Source organism: Pimephales promelas, chromosome 6 (genome assembly GCF_988280905.1).
Source record: "Pimephales promelas chromosome 6, fPimPro1.hap1.1, whole genome shotgun sequence".
Taxonomy (NCBI): domain Eukaryota; kingdom Metazoa; phylum Chordata; class Actinopteri; order Cypriniformes; family Leuciscidae; genus Pimephales; species Pimephales promelas.
The window spans coordinates 12,625,001-12,644,685 of record NC_142774.1 but is presented as its reverse complement, the minus strand read 5'-3'; the positions used below and the strand labels follow the sequence as shown (position 1 = coordinate 12,644,685).

Sequence of the window (19,685 nt, the reverse complement as noted above, 5' to 3'; positions counted from 1 at the left end):
AAAACCCCTCACCCGTATGTATTTTCAATGGTATATTATACACTCACGAGAATACTTTATTACTTGAACGAAGTAAATATACATTAATGAACAGATATATTTTTGAAAGAACTAAGTGTTTTTTAGCTAAGAATAAACTAAAAGAGTTACACAGTGTAGCTTTAAGAACTACGAGAGAAGCGCATAAAAACATCCATTTATTGAAGTCCCACTTAAAACAAGTGTGGAAAAGACTGGCAAAAGAGTAAAAAGAACCTTGGAATGTCAACATTTAAACATATTTATTAATCCAATTACATTCAAAGCAATATAAAAAAGTTCACCATAAGGATGGCTGGTAAAACCAGCAAGCTGAATATTAAAATCAACAATGTGATAAGCCCGTTCTGGAGGCTTTCAATCATGAGATCATCAAGAATCTCGAATGAAATCTTAGATCTGATGCCGCTATGATGACACTACCAGCAAGTTTATTTTCTTTTTCTAGAGGTTATTGTGAAATCGTTTCAAAGACCCTTCTTCTTGTATTTGGACTATTTTAAACATTTTCATAATTTATTTTAATATTCTTGTAAATTGTCTTTATGAGTAAAACACAACATGCAATTCTTAATCCACATGGATAAGGTAAAGGTTCTTTTTACTTGATTTTTTATTTTCTTTAATACACTGGATGTCATTTCAACCATTATTATTTGTTTCTTACAGAGTCACTATATTTATTTAACTTAAAGCTGCAGTCCGACGTTTTTCCTCTTTGTCGCCATCTCTGTTCAAAATCTGCAATTGCAGTCATTCACAGAATTATCAACTTTACGCGAGTTGTAGTTCGACACGGACACATGTTTGAGTGTGTACAGTTTACGATATGTGTACAGATGTAATGATGCAAAGACATGCTCGAATCTCCCGCGGAAATCCACCAGTACCACTGGAATTAAAAACATTATTACAAGCTTACCGCTTTGAATCGAGCTAATTCAAGCAGATAGTTTTGAACACTGGCTGGTTATGTGTTTTCTCAAATATGTATTTTGGATAATTTTTAAACCAAAAAAAGCTACGGACTGTAGCTTAAATGTTTGTCTCTTATTTATTATTATTGATCTTAATGATTGTAATAGTGTTTGATCTGAGAAGGTTGGTGTAAAATCATTATCTGTAGATCAACCAATAGTATACTGTAATATATTGTAAAAAATAAAATGGAAACAATCATCAGCTTGAAAGCTTAAGTTATATGTATTTATGCACAAAAGCACTGCATTTCAACACACTAGCAATTGCTATATAATAGGCCTGTTACTAGGCTACATCAGTTTAAGTGGTTTGTGTTGATTTGACCTGTTGGGTACACCAGAACATATTTATAATGACGGAAGGATTATCTCGTTGTTTACTCAATGTCCTTGCTTTATTGAAATAATATCATGTAACATGCGTGTTTACAAACATCAATGACATTTTGAGGGCACCACCCCGATTTTGAAAATTTGGCGCGAGCTGCCAGTTAATTAGTCACACATCCTGAATCAGGTCATTTGAAAATATAGGCTACTGGTCCCTCCATTGTATTAAAGGGCACCTATTATGGCCCTTTTTACAAGATGTAAATATTGGTCTCGTGTGTCCCCAGAATGTATTTGTGAAGTTTCAGCTCAAAATACTCCACAGTTAATTTATTATAACCATTTGAAAATGCAATTTTTGGGGCCTGTTTAAAAATGACCTGTTTTGGTGTGTACGACCTTAAATGCAAAGGAGCATATCCCCGCCCTGCCTTTGGATGAGGGCATCACTTGCATACCTATGGCAGTCGGTAAGCAGAAGGGCTGAGAGAGTGAGAGAGACACTGTTTTGGATCTCATTCAGCTGTACATGTTTGAATCGGACTATACAGGTCCTTCTCAAAAAAATTGCATATTGTGATAAAGTTCATTATTTTCCTTTTTGAAACTTTCATATATTTTAGATTCATTGCACACCAACTGAACTATTTTAGGTCTTTTATTATTTTAATAGTGATGATTTTGGCATACAGCTCATGAAAAGCCAAAATTCCTATCTCAAAATATTAGCATATCATGAAAAGGTTCTCTAAACGAGCTATTAACCTAATCATCTGAATAAACTAATTAACTCGAAACACCTCAAAACATTCCTGAGGCTTTTAAAAACTCCCAGCCTGTTTCATTACTCAAAACCGCAATCATGGGTAAGACTGCCGACCTGACTGCTGTCCAGAAGGCCATCATTGACACCCTTAAGCAAGAGGGTAAGACACAGAAAGAAATTTATGAACAAATAGGCTGTTCCCAGAGTGCTGTATCAAGGCACCTCAGTGGGAAGGAAAAAGTGTGGCAAAAAAGCTGCACAATGAGAAGAGGTGACCGGACCCTGAGGAAGATTGTGGAGAAGGACCGATTCCAGACCTTGGGGACCTGGGGAAGCAGTGGACTGAGTCTGGAGTAGAAACATCCAGAGCCACTGTGCACAGGCGTGTGCAGGAAATGGGCAACAGGTGCCGCATTCCCCAGTTTAAAAAAATAATAATTTATAGTTTTACAGAAGAACTCTGTAACATACTGAGATTAAAGTTGTCTTGAAGTTTAAAGACAGTCTTGAAATGCTTCATTTAAGAGAGCAGTTACTGGAGAATAAAAGCAGTCCCGGTGGCAAAATTGCCATTATTATCTAGCTGTTTGTGTTTAATTTATCTTTTAGTGCAAAATACAATAATAATCCATAAAAGAAAACAAATACAGTTTTTCATGTTCTTACTGTTTTTAACTTGACCTTGACAGTTAAATTGATAAAATTGGTAAGCTAATAATAAATCCACTCTGTCTTGTTTTTAAAGATCAACAAGAGACAGCAGAGACTTGATTAACAGCTAAATTTAATGCAAAAAAATCATTTTTGACTGATTTGAAGCAAATCAAATAACTCTGCGCCACTCACCATCTAATTAAACCTTTCAGAGCAGAGTGCAATGACACTGTGATCAATAAGGAAAAATGACTTGCGCTTGCAAAAACAATTAAAAAAATGTTAGTGTAATAAACTATGCAATAAACAACAATGGCAAATTATATTTAATTGTTTAAAATGAATGTAGCACAAATCACTACAATGAAATCAGTCTTTGGACTGAATTTCTGCTCTTGTGCATTTTCTGTAAGGGCAGCATAAACAAGACCAAGTCTAAAATTACAAACAAAACTTTTTTTTTTCTTTTTTTTTATTTCATAGAACTTAGAAAAACACAAAGACAAAACAAAAACAAGCTCATCTTGCCTACAATGGATTTACAACGTGCTCTTTTTTCTGCAAATATTTACATTCACTATGTACATGAAGTGGAAATGAAAAACAGTTGCCACAGTAAGATTTAATAGTAATAACAATACCACTATCAACAGCAATGACAATATATATGCGAGTACATACATACATCGCAAAGTCTGAAATGACAGATAACAAAACAGAGAGCTATAGATATAAAAAGTATAAACTGAGGTGTTACGTGTGGTTATGTGTTTCCAATACACAGTTTAAGTTTTAATATGGATTTGGTGGATGAATATAAAGCAAATAAGTAGACTCATCTGCTCTCCCATTTATGTCCATTTCTAGAATTACAAGAGAGATCGATGTTATTTTTTTCAATACTGAACAAGCTAATCAATATTTACTTTGAAATATATGGAAACAGATATCATGGAATATAAGGTTTATAACGTTTCAACAGATTTAAATAAATGGAAGATTTACCAAAAGTAAACCCTCACCCTTATGTTGTTCCATACCAGTATGACTATCAGTATGACACAAAAGAGAAATCCTAAAGAATGTTCTGGTCATTTTTGTTCATGCAATTACGATTAATTATGCATAAACATCAAACTGATCTATATGGTATTTTTAAATGTAATTGGATCTTGGATCTTATTAATAAATCTTCAAAATGTCTCATTTTGTGTGTTACTGTGGAAGGAATTCCATAATAGGGGATTATCACACTTCCGGGATTCATGGGCAGGATGTGTCAACTGTGTGCATGTCCACTTCCGACGCAGTTCAACAATGGCTGGGACGAAGGCTATATATGTCACTGCTCTGTTCCACTTTGTAAATCTAACCAACAACGCCAACCCTACGTAAGTTTTCATGGATTCCCGACTGAATTGAGTATAAGGAAGAACTGGATTAAAACTTTAAAATAAAACAAGGTAGCACGTTTGTTTGCAGCCAGCACTTTAGTGAATCAGACTAACTTACCAGGGATGCCGCATAAATAAACTCAGTGTAGTCCGTCATCAGTTCGCCAGCGAGATCTGTGATTCAGCGGAAGTGGCAGTGCACATAGATCACTGAATCCGGAAGTCCTACGTATCAGCGTGATAATCCCCTATGGTTTGATAACATGAACAATTATAGAATGGGATATATGAACTGTTCAAATTAAATCAAATTCAAGTTTTTTGAATTTACCTTTGTAATTTTAATGAAAAAAGATGGTAGACTTGGATGAGAATCTTTTTATCTTTTATTTCTTGTGTATATTCCTTCATTTCATGGATAAATATAGTGTCCGCATGTAGCAGAAAAGTTGTCACTGCAAATGTGAATACAATTCATGTTTGACTCCCATAAAGGCACAGGTCGCTCAGTCTGCCTCTTTCTTTGTTTTTGGTGAGACATAGGCATGGCCAAAGGGAGATCAAACAAAACCATTCAGACTTTCAGCTGGTCAAAAATGTTAATCTACTTTCAAGCCAGCAACAGAAACTGGTAATGTGCAGACAAAAAAACAAACAAACAAAAAAAACAAAAAAAAACACACACAAAAAAGTGGTCTTTTCATATTTTGGAAAAGTACGCAAGATAGGTGTGCATTTCCATCTGCTTACCAGAGTGGTACCATCTTCCGTTTCAGACACTGGACACAAATCACACACAACATCACATTAATTAAAGCATTTGGACTGTTTACTGTGACTGTACCATATAAATATTTTCACTCAGCACCTCCTCACATTCCCTTCCTTATGAGTCTGCTGTTATTGGATGACCCTTCCCAGCATCGTGCTGATTCACAGCTCCAGCAGACAGACAGGGCAGACTGTGCTGGCTTTTCTTGAGCAGCTGTATACGGTTGTGGCAGTAGAATTTAACAGCCCTCCAGTCCCGGTGGTTAGTGACCAGCAGGGGGCAGAGCTGCAGGCAGCGCTCGCAGTCCGCTTTGGCGGGCACACGCAGCTCCATAATGTTTTGCACCAGGTGGGACTCAACAGCTGCCCGCTCTGCTTCAGACCAAGGCCGCTTTAGCACACCACGTTTCCCTGAGACAGAGAGGAAAATGTATGTTAATCATTATTCCTATGCAAACACTTCACTGAAGCTCTCCAAGGTACACACACACACACACACGTCAATGAGCCAGCACAGTGCTGAAGGTCTCAGTGCAATTTCTGGAGTTTTTCGCGCATAGATATTGTCTATTAAGTCATCAAATCTAATTGTGATTTAAATGTCTTACGATAAACAAACCACCACAATGGTCTTCCAAAGTAGTATTGATAATTGTATACATGTGTGATATACTGTTAACACCTATTTCTTGGAAATTGTATGTCCCATCATGTCCTTAACATTAGCTGTTGTTTTCTGACCTTTGTCTAATTTGTCTTATCTCTGACTTTTAATTGGTTAAGAAATTTAGAAATAAACAACAACCAATAATTTGTATTCTAATAATATTTTTTTTTTCCTATATTGTTTATTGTCTATATTATATTTTTCCTAATGATAATTTTATTATTGGTTTCTGTATTACAAACAATGTGCATTAAGACATGTATTTTACACAAATGTAAAAAAAAAATTTTTTATCTATGTTTAAATATATATATTTAGCAATGTTTTATTTTGTGTCACCATTCTTGGTTGAGTTACACTATTCGTGTAACTGTATTTAAATAGGGAAAACCTGGAGGTGTTTGGTCGCTTTTCTTCTTGGATCCTATTGAATGAACTGGGCTAGTTAAGTGCTATAAAAGTGTCTCGCGCGCGTGCATGCACTGAGACGAGAGAGATATGCATCAACTCGTCTTAGTTAAGGGAATAACATAGTTTAAAGTCCTCATGAACCGGAAGTTGCAAACGACTTTTCTCCAGTGCTGTGACGTATTTCCAAGTGAAACAGAATATTGAACAGAAGGCAGGGTTATACTCTAGCGCTCCTCCTCTCCATCTCTCGCTCATAGCAGACTAATGGTTTGAGGAGAGTGGTTAAGCGTTTCCCAACCCAAGCCGTCACACCAACGTCATCAGAAAAAGACACCATTCCAGACCAGAAGTAACTTTTCAGATTTTGATTAAAGATTACCATAGTAAAAATGTTATATATACTGTGTATACATATACAGTATATATATATATATATTTATATTATATACTTGCACAGATTAATTGGTCACCACAAGACTAGTAATATGAGCTAACAAAGTAAATAGGTTCAAACAACTAAATTTGCTCATGTGTAATGGATTATAGGTAGGCTATAATAAATATATAAAGAATAGATTATATCTAGATTATTATCTAGCTCAATTCAGACAATTTTGTTTTTAAATATCACCACACAGTGAAGAGAAACTAGGGGAGTGGCTTAAATATTTCACTTTATTCACAGCTGATTGGTAGCCTGACTTCGTCATACTCATATTCTTGTTGGAATATGAGTCTGAAACTACTTCGTAGGGCTTTGATTATGAGGCGTGAACCAGGAAAAAACAACAACTCTGCACTCAATTGGATAGTAGGTAAACCTACAACCAATCAGCGCAACGCAGTAAGTTAACTACTTTGCATACAGTTGTCAACTACAGAACGTAGCCTAACTTTACTTATTTTAGAAGTTAAATAACGAGTGTTAGTTCTTTTACTTAATCCTCCACGAGTGCGACCAAAGGAGAAACCACAACGACCACAGGCTTTTCATTACGTCCCACCTTCTTAGCGGCCACCAGAGCCAGCTGATACGTTACACTTTTGCCGAATCATGTAGGAAGGACGGCAAAAATATCTTTCCGATCGACAAATGCCTTGACTGGAGTTTTCTGTTCGTCTATTAAAATTAATGCGCTGTCGATTTATTTTACAACAGACGCGACAGCAGAATATATCTCAATTCTCCAGCTGCAGTCATCTTTGAGGGAAACCAGTTAAGCGCTCTTTGATAACGTGATGATTACGTCCTTGCAGATCATCTGTCCATCATCGTATAAAGCCCGCCCTGGCGATTTGATTGGCCCGATCATTTTTTGACTGATCATGATTACTCCTCAATGGATGGAGTCCAGACCGAACTTCCCGACCAAAAAATTTTGTGGGCGGGGTTCGGACTGGCATCCAGGCTAGCTGATTGGTCCAATTCAGGTTTGAATTCTTAAACAGAACATTACCTGCTTACTATAGCGCGGAACACAGCTAAAAGTCACTTTCATGGTGGCTAAAACCCAGGGTTGGAGCAAACCAAACTAAAACATACTTGGCTAGCCACCTAAACTGGCTTCATGCTATAGGCCCCCAGATATGACAATATTCTGGTTACAAGAAATGTTGTAGGACAGCTGCCATTTGCTTACCTTAGTTAGTTTAGCTACACTGTACAAAGGTTGCAAAATCTGTGTTTTGTTTGTTTTTGTTTTATGTAATTCAATAACCCTGCTTTCACTGCATTGCACATGTAAACATGGATTGCAGTCACAATCATCAGTGTCATCCTCAGGCCCTGGAACTGAGGTGTACAAAGTAGTAGTCTCACTGTATGATACAATCATACTGTCAGACTCACCAGTCTTGGGCTGTCCTGAGGCCTTTTTGCCGTTCATCTTCTTAGGCCGGGGAGTTTTGCCGTTGTTTGTGGTTTTCTTCATCATAATGGTGGTTGCAGGGGATGGTGCTTCTGGATTCTCTTTACTCTGCTCAACATCTGAATCTTCTGACAAAGAGTCAGCAGAGTTTCCTGACAACACTAAAACGGGTGTGAAAATAAGTATGACTGATGTGTCCAAATCTTTTTATTTACACCTGCCATGTGCTTGACACAACAAACTCACTCACCATCTAATTCCAGACAGATGTGATGTAAACTCATTCCTCGAAACAGGACGCCATCTCTCTCTCCACATAGCACCACCCGACCAATCAGACCCATCAGCCCTGGGTCTCGGCCGATGGCGGCACAGCTTTGCGCTACATGATACTCTTTCTGCAAAAAGCTTTCCAATCGCTGTGTGGCAGCCCCACGGTGCCCTTCCTCCTCGCCCTCGCTTAACAACAGGAGTTGCGTGAGTATCGCCACCTGTCTTCGAACTCGTGTCTGCGTCAGTGCCCGTGGGTAACGTGTACCACTGGATCGAGCCAAGCTGCGTAGTAAATCTGTCCCCCGCAGCGGAGTGGCAGGCGAATGATATGGCCGGGCAAACACGTAGGGGTTCTGTGGATCGATTCCCACACCAGCACGAGTCTGCAGAAGCACCTCCAGACAGGCTTCAGAATGTGGCGGGAGGATGAGCGGCTGCACGCGGCCACGTTTTCCTTGGACCCCAACGCGAGGGAGATGGGGGAGGACCATCCGCTCGAATGGTGAGAGTGAGGCCTCGAGTGGGGTTAGAGCTTGTGGGGCACCAGGTGTCATGGGGATGGGGCACTGAGGTGTGATGCGGGCCTGGTACTCGGAGATGGTGAGTTTGGAGACTTCGCATTCACGGCGGCGGTTGTAAAGGATGAGAAGGGCCAGGCTGGAGTGGCAGAGGAGACGCCAGGCCTCAGCTGACTGTGGCGAGCGGGAGAGAGAGATGAAGGCAGAGTGCTGCAGCCGCCGCAGGTACAACACCAGGGAAGAGAGGGCGGAAAGAAGTGGGAGCATGTGGGGTCGACGTGAACTAAGAAAAGAGAAAAAACAAACAAAAGTGCATGAGTTTAGAGAGAATGTAAATTGCACTGGACAAGACAGCAGCAAATCCATCCATCAGAAGTGCAGGCATGTGGAGTATGTCAACTAAAACAGGGCATCAGTTTACAGTCAGGGATTTGTCGTGTCGCAATGCATCTAGTGTCGACAGCATCACTGATTATAATGGGTTCTTTTGTCTCGTCATGACATTTCACATCACTTGCTTTCCGTGTGTACACAGTAGAGGTCTTCTCAGGTCCTAAAATAAGTATCTGTTCCGAATCATTTCTTACCCGAAACCGACATGCATAAATAAATAAATAAAAAATCCGAGACAGACCCGAGTCCGACGACATTTAGTTTCGAACCAAACTGGACCCGAACGTAAAGGGCATTGCCGTGTGCACAGGCTGCAGCCCCGCAGTCAGTCAGGAATAATCCGTTGTCCTGCCGACTGATTTGGCCTATGCTCCATTAATTGAATTCATTGATTTACTGATTTATTATTCATTTATATTTTTGCCTGCCACATGGATACGAGTTATTTCTGAGTTCAGCTTTCAATTTCAAATTGTGACCAGTGTATTAGAAAAGTAAACTTGATACCTTGAAAAAAATTTAATCGATAGCCTTATAAATCATGGATACGCTAGTGTTGTCTGCAACACTATTTACCTCAACTCTGGCGAAGGGCTTTAAAGTCTAGAGGAGTGTGAGAGATGCCACTTTGGTTGACATGGTTCACCATAATCCATGGAAGATCTCGCAAACAGCGAGTGTAAAATCCACGCGTTGTAACAGTATGCAAAAATGTTGAGCAACCGTATGTACATGCACATAAAAGAGCGGATACAGAGAGAACTTAGAAAAAGTGAAATAACGTTGTCAAAGAATTTTGTTAAATGCCCAACATAGTTTAAAAGAATTTGGGTCTTCTCAGGGTCCATTCGGAACAAAAGCACATTTATTTTAAATTACCAGAGACCCGAGGTCACTAATATTGAACCCAACCCGAGACACCCGAGTAGGTTCAGGATCTGAAGGTCTCTGGTCGGACTTCTGATCCAAGTGGACCTGTGAAGACCTCTAATACATGGTGTAATATCAATTGAAAATGTCTGACCTTGATAGGTCAGTCTTATCCTCCGCTCCGCTTTCTTCTTCTCTCGCTCCATTGTCCTCTCTCGCTTCTTTCGAAGATTCTGACTCCTTCACATGCTCCACAAACACTGAAGTGGGCACCACCTCTTTTGTCTTCACAGAAATATCCAAATCCTCATTCTCCTTTTTTATTTTCCGTCCTCCTTTTCTGGGAGGAGTAGCAGAAGTAGGTGGGCTCCTCTTTAACACAGACACTGGAACACCGCCTCCTCTGGGTGGAGTTGTCACGGCTGGGGCAAGACTTTTGCGAATAGGGCTAGAGACAGCAGGGCTCCTTCGGACTGGAGACAAAGGAGGAGGTGACTGTGGCGTTTCCACCACTGCACCTGGCACAGGAGCTACTTGGAGGCATTGGGAATGTTTACTCGATGATGGGAGAGATGAGTGTACACATTGAGAGTTACCAGAGGCGCATGCTTGCTCCAGGGCAGAGCGCACATCAGGCTGGTGGGCATGGTGTTTGTTCAGATGGCGTGGGAGAGATCGGAAGTGACGGCCACAGTAGACACAGCGCTGTTTCTGTGCCATGGTGCTCTGTCCACGACCCACTGACACACTGACACTATTAGTAGGAACTCCTGCAGGTGGTGGGGACTTAAACACAGGTCTGGAACGAGTAGTGGTCTGCAGAGGGGAGGTCGGGATGCAAAGTGGCAATGAGGGAGGATGTTTGGGGGATCGTTGAGGTGTCTTTCTCTTGGCATGTGCAGCAGGAGAGGAGAGGGCTTTGTTCCTCTTGCGGCGTTGTGGTGTTCGCATGTGCATCTCTCCATTGGCATCATCCGAGTCGAGGTCTGAATCACTGGGCTCAGAATGAGAGAGAGGGGAGGATGAAGGAGAGAGAGACCAGGAAGGTGTGATGTATTCTGACACAGAAAGAGAAAGTGGAATTGGGCAGGACTCTTCCTCCTGAGAGAGAAAAAAGCACATACATTTCAAGGTATTGAAATGAGGTGAATTTTACTTCTGAAACATATATAAATAACAAACGTTTAAGTCTCATGACTGAAAGTGAAAACTGTAGGGCAGAACTTAATTTTATCCACCAGGAAATGACTGAACACCACCAGCACTCACTTTGAAGAGGCTTTTGACTAGGATAAAGTGACTCTCAGGAGCACCTTGACGAATTCAAATGGTCATCCTTCTTGTTGATTACTTGCTATTATTGACTTAACCTTCATTATATTGTCAACTGGCATGTTGTGAATTACATCAGTTTTTTTTAAAAGAAATAAGAAAATTGATGGGTCACCCTGCTGCCCCCAATCTCCCTGGGTCCATATGCACATGCATAGATGCATATTAGCCATACGCCACACCACTGACTTTACCAATTTTCAAACCACAAAGTCAAATCTCCAGGGCTTTCGTGAAAACTACAGATTATCCTTCAGCATTTTTGTACCCCTGCCCATGGACAGTTGGCTCGACAGTAGGTTAAAAACAGAACAAATAATTTAAGGGTAGGTTGTCACTGAAAATTGTCATACTATGCCTACTCTTTAAACTGCATTTTGGTAAAAAACTTTCTTACCTGTACGTGACAATGTTTTGCTTTGTCTGTTTTGTTTTGTTTTCTGAGAATTTTTCTCAGAATTTTGAGAAAAACAGGTTTAAATAACTGTCACGTCCTGCTAGCGGGATGACAGGCGCTCCCTTTTTTATTGCCTTTTTTTCATATCACATATTTTAGTAATCATCATAGATTAGGTATTATTTGAAAGTTTACGAACTCAAAATTCAACCTGTGAAAACCGTTTTGAAATTGGACAATCGAGAGGCGAGCAAGGTCTTTTAAACGAGCAGCTTCAAACTCTGTTGTTCTCTTGTGCTCCGCATCACACCACACAATAACGCTGGATAAAAATAAATAAATAAAAACTTGCGTGCCGTTGTAGTTCACCCAGGACTGGACTTTATTCTGTTATGTGGTTTATTTTAATAGGTGAACTGTCTTTGTAGTGTTCGAGAAGGAGAGCTAAACGGGAGATTTGTTTCCCCCTCCGCTCCGCCTGCATGCGTGTTGTTAAAGAGAAACGCAGTCTTTTCAGCTGGCCATTATAAATCGCTATTTTTCTGCACTAAACTAGTGAATTTACCCAAGTTATATTCAGAGATGATAAACAAGATGTTATAGAATAATAATTTAATAAAAACCAAATTTTGACAAAAATTTAAAGGAATTACATACTGGATGCAACTGTAGTAAAATGCTGGAAATGTTAGTATGCAGCGGTGCTTATATTTATGGTGCATTTACACTGATGGCCAGGGGCGCAACAATCATTTCAGGAGTGAGGGGGGCGGGATCTTCAGCATAAGGCCTGAAAATGACTGTTGCTTGTTTACTGGGTATGTAATCTATGATTGTGCATTTGTAAAAACTGAACTTATTTTTACCTTTTTAATGTTGCTCTCATGGTCCAAACTGCAATCAAAGCTACTAGAAGGCACAGTGTTATGGAAACTCTGAGAGGGAGAGGAAACATCATCACAAAATATTTTAGTGTGACTATATAGTCCCACAAACATTCTCACACATACAGTACACATGAATAAATCAAATACCATGCAAATAAACACATATCACAAACACATCTAAATGATAAAATGTCAACAATTTGCACACAACTAGTATCACTAGGTGTAAAAGGAGCTTCGAGCATTGAGATGAGCAGGCCATTGTCATGGTTACACTTACCACAGCGTTTTCTCCCCACTCCGTCAAACTGTAATCCACAGTTATTTCCTCCCCCTTAGTGATGTCGCGGATCGCTATGACAATCAGTCGCACTTGATTTCCACAGTGCACTTCCCGAATGCGGCAGTTTGGTGGTGGGGGGTACGAGACAGTTCCCCTCAATCCGCTAGAGCCCTCCTCACTCGCACTGCATGGCAGAAAACTACATCAGACAGCAATACAACAAAACAAACTGATATAGATAACCACATCACTGCTGGGAAATCTAGCAGTATCCATTCAGTATAATCTTCAGATTTTTTGAAGTAGACATTTATGTGATGAAAGTCGAGTAGACTTGTCGCTGATGATGTCGTTAATGAACAAATAAGCCTGAACCTTGCTGCCCATACAGCTATTCAACATAACAGCTTGTTTTTTTTTATCAGTTCTTTTGTCTTTGGGTCGGTCATACATCTATTTGGATGCTCCTGATCAATTTTAAACATCCAGGTGGTATAATCAAACATATCTTGAGGAGCGCTCTCGGAGTATGCATTTAAATTGTTTGACTTCAAACATTTCTTATCCTGTTGCGCCCTTCCATAGGCCATGACCAGCAAGTAGCTGATGTCAAGCTTAAAGCGTCATGGCAGAGCATTAAAATCTGCGCAATCCCAAGTATACATGTGTTTTTTGTTGAGTATCATTCATAAATCAGACTGTTATGGCTCATATATGCAATTCATTGCAATTCAATGAAAATTGAGAGATGGTCAAATAAATGTTCCCCAAAAGCTTATTGCGTCATATTTGACATTTATATCAACATGGAAAAATCTATAAAATAAATAAATAAACATTAAAAAAACGTATGAATAATCAAGTAAGCCCAAGCTGCTTCAGTCCAGTAAATGTCGATCTTATATTTACTTTATAAGAATCATGAAAGATTTCACAGCAAAAAAGATTTACTTGTTAAAAAGTAGAAACTATCAGAGGCAGAAGGCATGAAGCAGATTGTGTACAAAAGGTTTTTCAGTAAAACATTTACATACATTTTTATAGGCCCTATTAATTTGCATATTAAATATGATATACAACAGGCTAATATATTTATAAATAGGGCATTATACTTAAAGTAAACATTCTTTTTAAAATTATGTTAAATCATAAGTTATAAGTGAGAATAAATGTTTTTAAATATATAGCTAAAAAAAATTGTAATACGCATCTCCAAACAAGCAATCTTTTTCAAACTAATTTATACCCCCAAAAAGGTAACATATCCTGGGCAATACAAACATTAAAATCACACAATCAAATATATTTTTTGTGCTGCACTATGACTAAAGGCAGAATATACACACGCACACACACAGCCCTCTTTAGTTCTCTCTTACACACAAACCTGCCCTCTCTTTCCATCTCTCTGCCTCCAGAACACACACACACACGCCCAAAGAAAATAAACACATTGCAATAAACATACACAACCTGCATTCCAGTAATCCTCCACCTCGATATACACACAACTGCATCTCTCGACCACACAACAAACACAATTACTTGCTATCTCCTCCTAACACGCACAGAGATACACACATGCAGTCTCTCTAGTTAGACCACACACACACATACACACACACTCAGTCAGTCAGTCAGTCAGTCAGTCAGTCACTCACCAGAGCGGAGCAGATTGTGTTTCACAGTATGGTCCATCAGCAGCAGGGACTCCGTGTTTGTCCTCACGACCGTCACCTGAAACACACATATAATAGGGTCTCACATGGATTTACACACTCAAACTTTCTTTGAAACACACACAAATATAATGTTAAGCTGTATGGTTTACTTGAATGAGTAATGGTACATTCACACTTACAGTGATTAAATTATTGACCGGTCACTATGTTGCTGTTAATTGCTGTCAGTGTGAATACCAATTGACACTAGAGCATGGCTACTTATTTCTCGATTCAATTTCTCTCCTTTTCAGCATTTTCTGTTTCCTTACATACCAATTCATACTTTGCATGTGACGTCACAAGTACTGGCTGGTGGGCAAGAACGCCGTTCTCCAGCAACGAAACCCAGGAAACTGGGTCAATGATCTTGCCAGGACGTCCCCAGTTTTATACAAAAGTTGGTGTTTCGAGGTGTAAATGGTTGTATGATCAATATAGGTGAATACAATGGGTGTATGATCATGTAATTAATCGTGTCTTTAAGTTAACCTGTAGTTTCGTCAATCAATGCCACCAGCTGGTTCGGCGAGTCTGCTGTTTGTGTTATAAGGCTAATTGTACGTTCACACTGCCTTTCACAAAATTCATTAAAAAAATAAATGACTTCTGGGCACTTTGACACTCTCGCGGGTGGCGGTGTAAACGCAGCTGTCCTATTTTGCTAACAACAACAAAAGTGTGTGATTGGTTGTTCTGAGGTTTGTAATATCTATGGTTTTCAATGAGAACAGTAGAGCTAGATTATGTACGGAGGAATTATTACAGCTCGATTATCTAAAAAAAAAAACCCTCGTCTGCTTTACACAATTTAACTTCACCTTGAAGTTAATCCAAGTCCACAGTTATGCAGCTAGCTCGCTAACAGACTTGATAGCTACAAGAAAGACCTGGAACTACAGGACTCTATGTTGAAAATACCCGTTTGTTGCCCGCCAGGCATCCATGGTAGTCACAGTCACAAAGTATGAATTAAAGAAACAAAAATGACAAAAAAAATATATATTTTACCTTTCTCTGGTCCATAGCTGTTCTCTGACGTGCTCTCTTCCTCATCCTCTGTGGCGAAGACTCTATCGCACACCTTCACTGGTGTCCCTTTCCTTTTCCTTCCACAGCCACGTCTATGAAACACACACACATCATCATCATCACATTAAACGGACAGCCTGAGCTTAATCAGCAACAAAACATAAATCACACAGACGAATCAATAACCTGGACACATCAGTGGATCAATGGAAATCACAGCCCAAATCCTATTCAGTCTTACTTCTCTAAACCAAAAAGGTGTAAGGAAAACATGTTTAATTAAGACTCATATAATGCACTTCTTTTTGTTCCTAAAAATAGCACCACCTATACAAACCAACTTTTATACCTGGCTTAACTAAAGGAAGCTTGTCAATTAACCTGAATCATTAAGTGTCAAGCACATCATAAATATAATGCTCATCTTAGCAAGCACCACTAATTAATCCACTACACATTCACTCTTCTTCTTCAAGAAGAACCAGTTAGGTAGAATCTATATGTACATAATAACAGAATTGTGATCTAGAGAAGTTTTACTCACAAACCAATAATCCATAAAATCTTCAACAGAGGGTAACTGACCACATAAAAGTGTGAGCTGCTGTTAATAGAGCAGTGTATGAAAGCCAAAGATTCGTTTTCCACAGATGCAGCTGTGAATGCTTAATTAGACAAGTGTAGAGATGTGCAGTCTCTTGGTTACAGATGTGTTCAGTGTGTGCATCATGCCTGACGTATTCACTGAGCTGTGATAAGACTTAGTCTTGCCGACTGGATATTGATCTGGCCGACCCTCCATCTGGACCCGAGAGCATATGTTTGCGTGTGCTTGTGTGCATGCAGGCAGGCGGATTCATATGTTCATCCCTCGACTCACTATTTCAGGTCAGCTTGATAAAGAACTGAGATATAGATAATTACAAAGACGAAAAAACTAGCTTTGAAACTTATTAATGCATATTTTTTAGTTAGGAAAAATATGTTTAATAAAACTACAGTGCCTAACACATGACATTATTATTTTGTGGTTGTTTTTTAATTCATATTAACTTATAATTATTGCATTAGTTGCCATCTAGTATTTTTAGTATCCAATTTTACTTTTAAAACATATTCATACTAGTATACCAGTAATGCATTCAATACAATAACTGACCCATGAATAAAAAGACCAATGCAATAAAAAATTGTATTGGTCTTTTTATTGTATTACAATACAATGAAAAGACCAATGTGTTTACTAAAAGGAGCACTGTGTATTTTTATAAGCATCTAGTGGTGAGGTTGCAAACTGCAACCCATAGAAGTTAAAGCGGCGGACAGGAAAAGATGTCGTCATCTGAGACAGCAGAGAGTAGCCAGTTAAGCAATGAGGTTTCTTCACAAAGATAAAATTAAGAAATTAGGTTTACTTAATTATTCAGTAAAACGACATGTTATTGCGAATATTATTTTTACTTGTTCATCATTGTGTCGGTGTTTTATTCGTTGACTTTAGCTAGCTTCCTTGCACAAAGAACAACATAGTAACGAAACGCGTTTGTCCGTTTAGGGCCACTGTAGAAAGACAATGGAGCAAAATTATCCCCTTATATAGAGTGCCGAAGTGATGACATCACTTTGTAGGACAACTCGGCAGCTAGCGGCGCATGGGTTCCCTCGATCGAAAAGCAATACATTTTCCCCATAGACTTTTGGAAAATCGCAAAAAAAAAAAGATCTGTGTATAACAAATAGTTGTGACACTTACACGTTTTGTCTATCAAGATAATCTTCTATTATAAAAATATTTTTTAGCATTTTAATTAAGATTGTGTCAATATATCTAAATTTAAGACTTATTTTGGGCCCCCCAGGAAGTTTGCTAAGCACCTCTTGTGAATAATCGACTTAAAGGTACAATATGCAGGACATTTCTTTCTAGCAAACTACACACAAATGATGGATTACTCACGCGGGTCAGTTTATTAGCGTATTAAACTTGAGGTAACACCGCCCTGTTTCACTTGCTCTAACAGTTACACTATCACACTAAACGGCATTTGTTGTTAGTTAGGATGTGTGTTGGCTGTATGATACTAAGCACGTTAAGCTAGATCAACATTAGAATGACATAAAGATCATATTCATTTCATCGTGTTGAACTAAATAACATTGATTAGTTTTATGTTAATTTGCTCACCTGTCTAGTAAAATAACATGCAACACTCGCGTCTCTGTCAAGTCAAAGTTAGTCGCGGACGTGGAGCACTCGGCATCTCGAAAGACGTTAGTTTTAGTCATTTTTTGTCTCAAAGTCTACTTGCCATGGTCCAAATGTTTGAACAAGACAACAACAGCGTGAGCGTCCTGCTAGGCATAACGGGCTTAACCCAGTTGTCAATGTCTGTCGCCATGGTTACTATGGCAGTACAAGGTCAAACCTGGCGGAAAACCGAGGGTAACGCGGATATGACGCCATTGACTGGCAACTCCACACCCCTGCTCACACGCCCCGTTTTATTGGTTAAATTTTCACAATTTTCTCATGATTTACAAATAGTTTGAAACACTTGGGATATTGTAAGTAATCAACAAAACTAAATATATAACATTGGCTTAGTGGTTTTTGAATAATTTATTTCAAAAATCCTACATATTGTACCTTTAATAGAGGAGGATCTAAAGTTATAGTGAAATTTAGTGGGGAAATTGTCTATGATCTGTCAGAAGTATAGAGATGTACAAGACCCACCAAAGCGTTTTGAGCCAGCTGAAAACGCCAGACGCTCTGCTGAAGACGCCGTGCTTTGGGCGCTTGAGAACGTTTTGGCAGCGCAGCGTTTTTTCCGTTGAGAGGTTTCGTTGCTATGATACAGAATATCCGCAGCACAGTTTACTTGTGACTGATTCCGCAGATCATTTGTTTTATACTAAAAATGTATTTTTCATCCATTTTGTTCGGTTTGCTCTGCTGGTTGATGTCGTTGTACAGAAAGAATTTTGTGACAGTTGGTCAGTGTGGTTTAGTCCCGCCCCACCTCCTCTGTGATTGGACGGCTGGGTAAAAAGTGGCAGTGATGAGCGCTGCGTTTTAACCAAAGTTGAACATTTTTCAACTCTCGGCGACCAGTAAAAAACGATGGGCGCTCTGCGTTTCAGCGTGAAAAAAACGCTCAGCGCCTGGCATTTAAAAAAAACGCAGCGCTCCCATTGAAAACAATAGAAAACATATGCCAAGCGCGTGGAAAAACGCTTTGGTGGACACAAAGCCTTAAAGCTCACACAGAACTGAGTCACTACTAAAGTCAAAACTCCAGAGAGCGTAAATGTAAATTAGACTGCATCTTAAATGTCCTCTTGACCTCTTGGCTGAATAAAAAAACATGACATTTCAGTCAACAGGCCCAAAACTCTCAACCTAGCCACTGGCCATAGTGCCGTACTTACTGTTGAACGCTAAAAGACATGCTCATCCACTCATACATTCTCCTTTTATTGTAAACCGGTAGTTTATCATCGGTGCGTTTATACAGTTGACCGTGAGAACATGGACAAGTTCCACTGAGATCCATTTGAATAACATTCACTGTTTTCTGTGGACATAGTCTTGTCCAGCATGTCAGTAAATCTGATTACACACACTTGTGTAACTAATTCTCAATGCCAATACACTGCAAAACGGACATGCTTTTAATCCCTCCTCGTTCCACAAGTCAAAATCAGTTTTTCTTTCCTTCATTTGTGTATCTCCACTCTGTTTATCTCTTTTTTTTTCCTTTTTCCCCTCTCGTACACACACAAAATCCTATTCCACTCAAAACAACACACCAACCGGTCAAATCAGAAATGCACATGTGCAGGCAGAAAGACTCACATGTGGACAAGAACAAACTCACACCTCTCTTCTTTATAAACCCACAAGTGCACAAGCACACACACACATGCACATTGCACACACACTCCAACCCCCCAGTCGGATACACATGTATGTGTTCACACACATGCATGCAAACACTCCCTTACCCTTTAAAAGCCTTCGTACACACACACACGCACACACACGCACACACACACACACACATCCTCTCTTCAGCTGAGCTCACATGCACGCACA

At 39.3% G+C, this 19,685-nt stretch overlaps 1 protein-coding gene across 4 annotated transcripts in view; it reads right to left on the bottom strand.

Moving 5' to 3' along the window:
• Nucleotides 1–133: 133 nt before the first annotated feature.
• LOC120492496 (uncharacterized) overlaps nucleotides 134–19,685 on the bottom strand; it is a 28,828-nt gene continuing 9,276 nt past the window's right edge. Inside the window, exons 2-11 of one of the 4 annotated variants that reach the window (XM_089132124.1) lie at nucleotides 15,566–15,678; nucleotides 14,495–14,570; nucleotides 12,831–13,032; nucleotides 12,530–12,598; nucleotides 10,089–11,035; nucleotides 8,131–8,954; nucleotides 7,862–8,041; nucleotides 5,032–5,345; nucleotides 4,914–4,942; nucleotides 134–3,632 (exon numbers count right to left, since the gene is read on the bottom strand). In XM_089132124.1, coding sequence (XP_088988250.1) covers nucleotides 5,050–5,345; nucleotides 7,862–8,041; nucleotides 8,131–8,954; nucleotides 10,089–11,035; nucleotides 12,530–12,598; nucleotides 12,831–13,032; nucleotides 14,495–14,570; nucleotides 15,566–15,678 — 2,707 coding nt within the window. In that variant the 3' untranslated portion in view covers nucleotides 134–3,632; nucleotides 4,914–4,942; nucleotides 5,032–5,049. Of the gene's footprint in view, nucleotides 4,943–4,974; nucleotides 5,346–7,861; nucleotides 8,042–8,130; nucleotides 8,955–10,088; nucleotides 11,036–12,529; nucleotides 12,599–12,830; nucleotides 13,033–14,494; nucleotides 14,571–15,565; nucleotides 15,679–19,685 lie in introns of those variants that run through there. The other 3 variants (XM_089132123.1, XM_039690721.2, XM_039690722.2) reach the window with 3 other exon arrangements.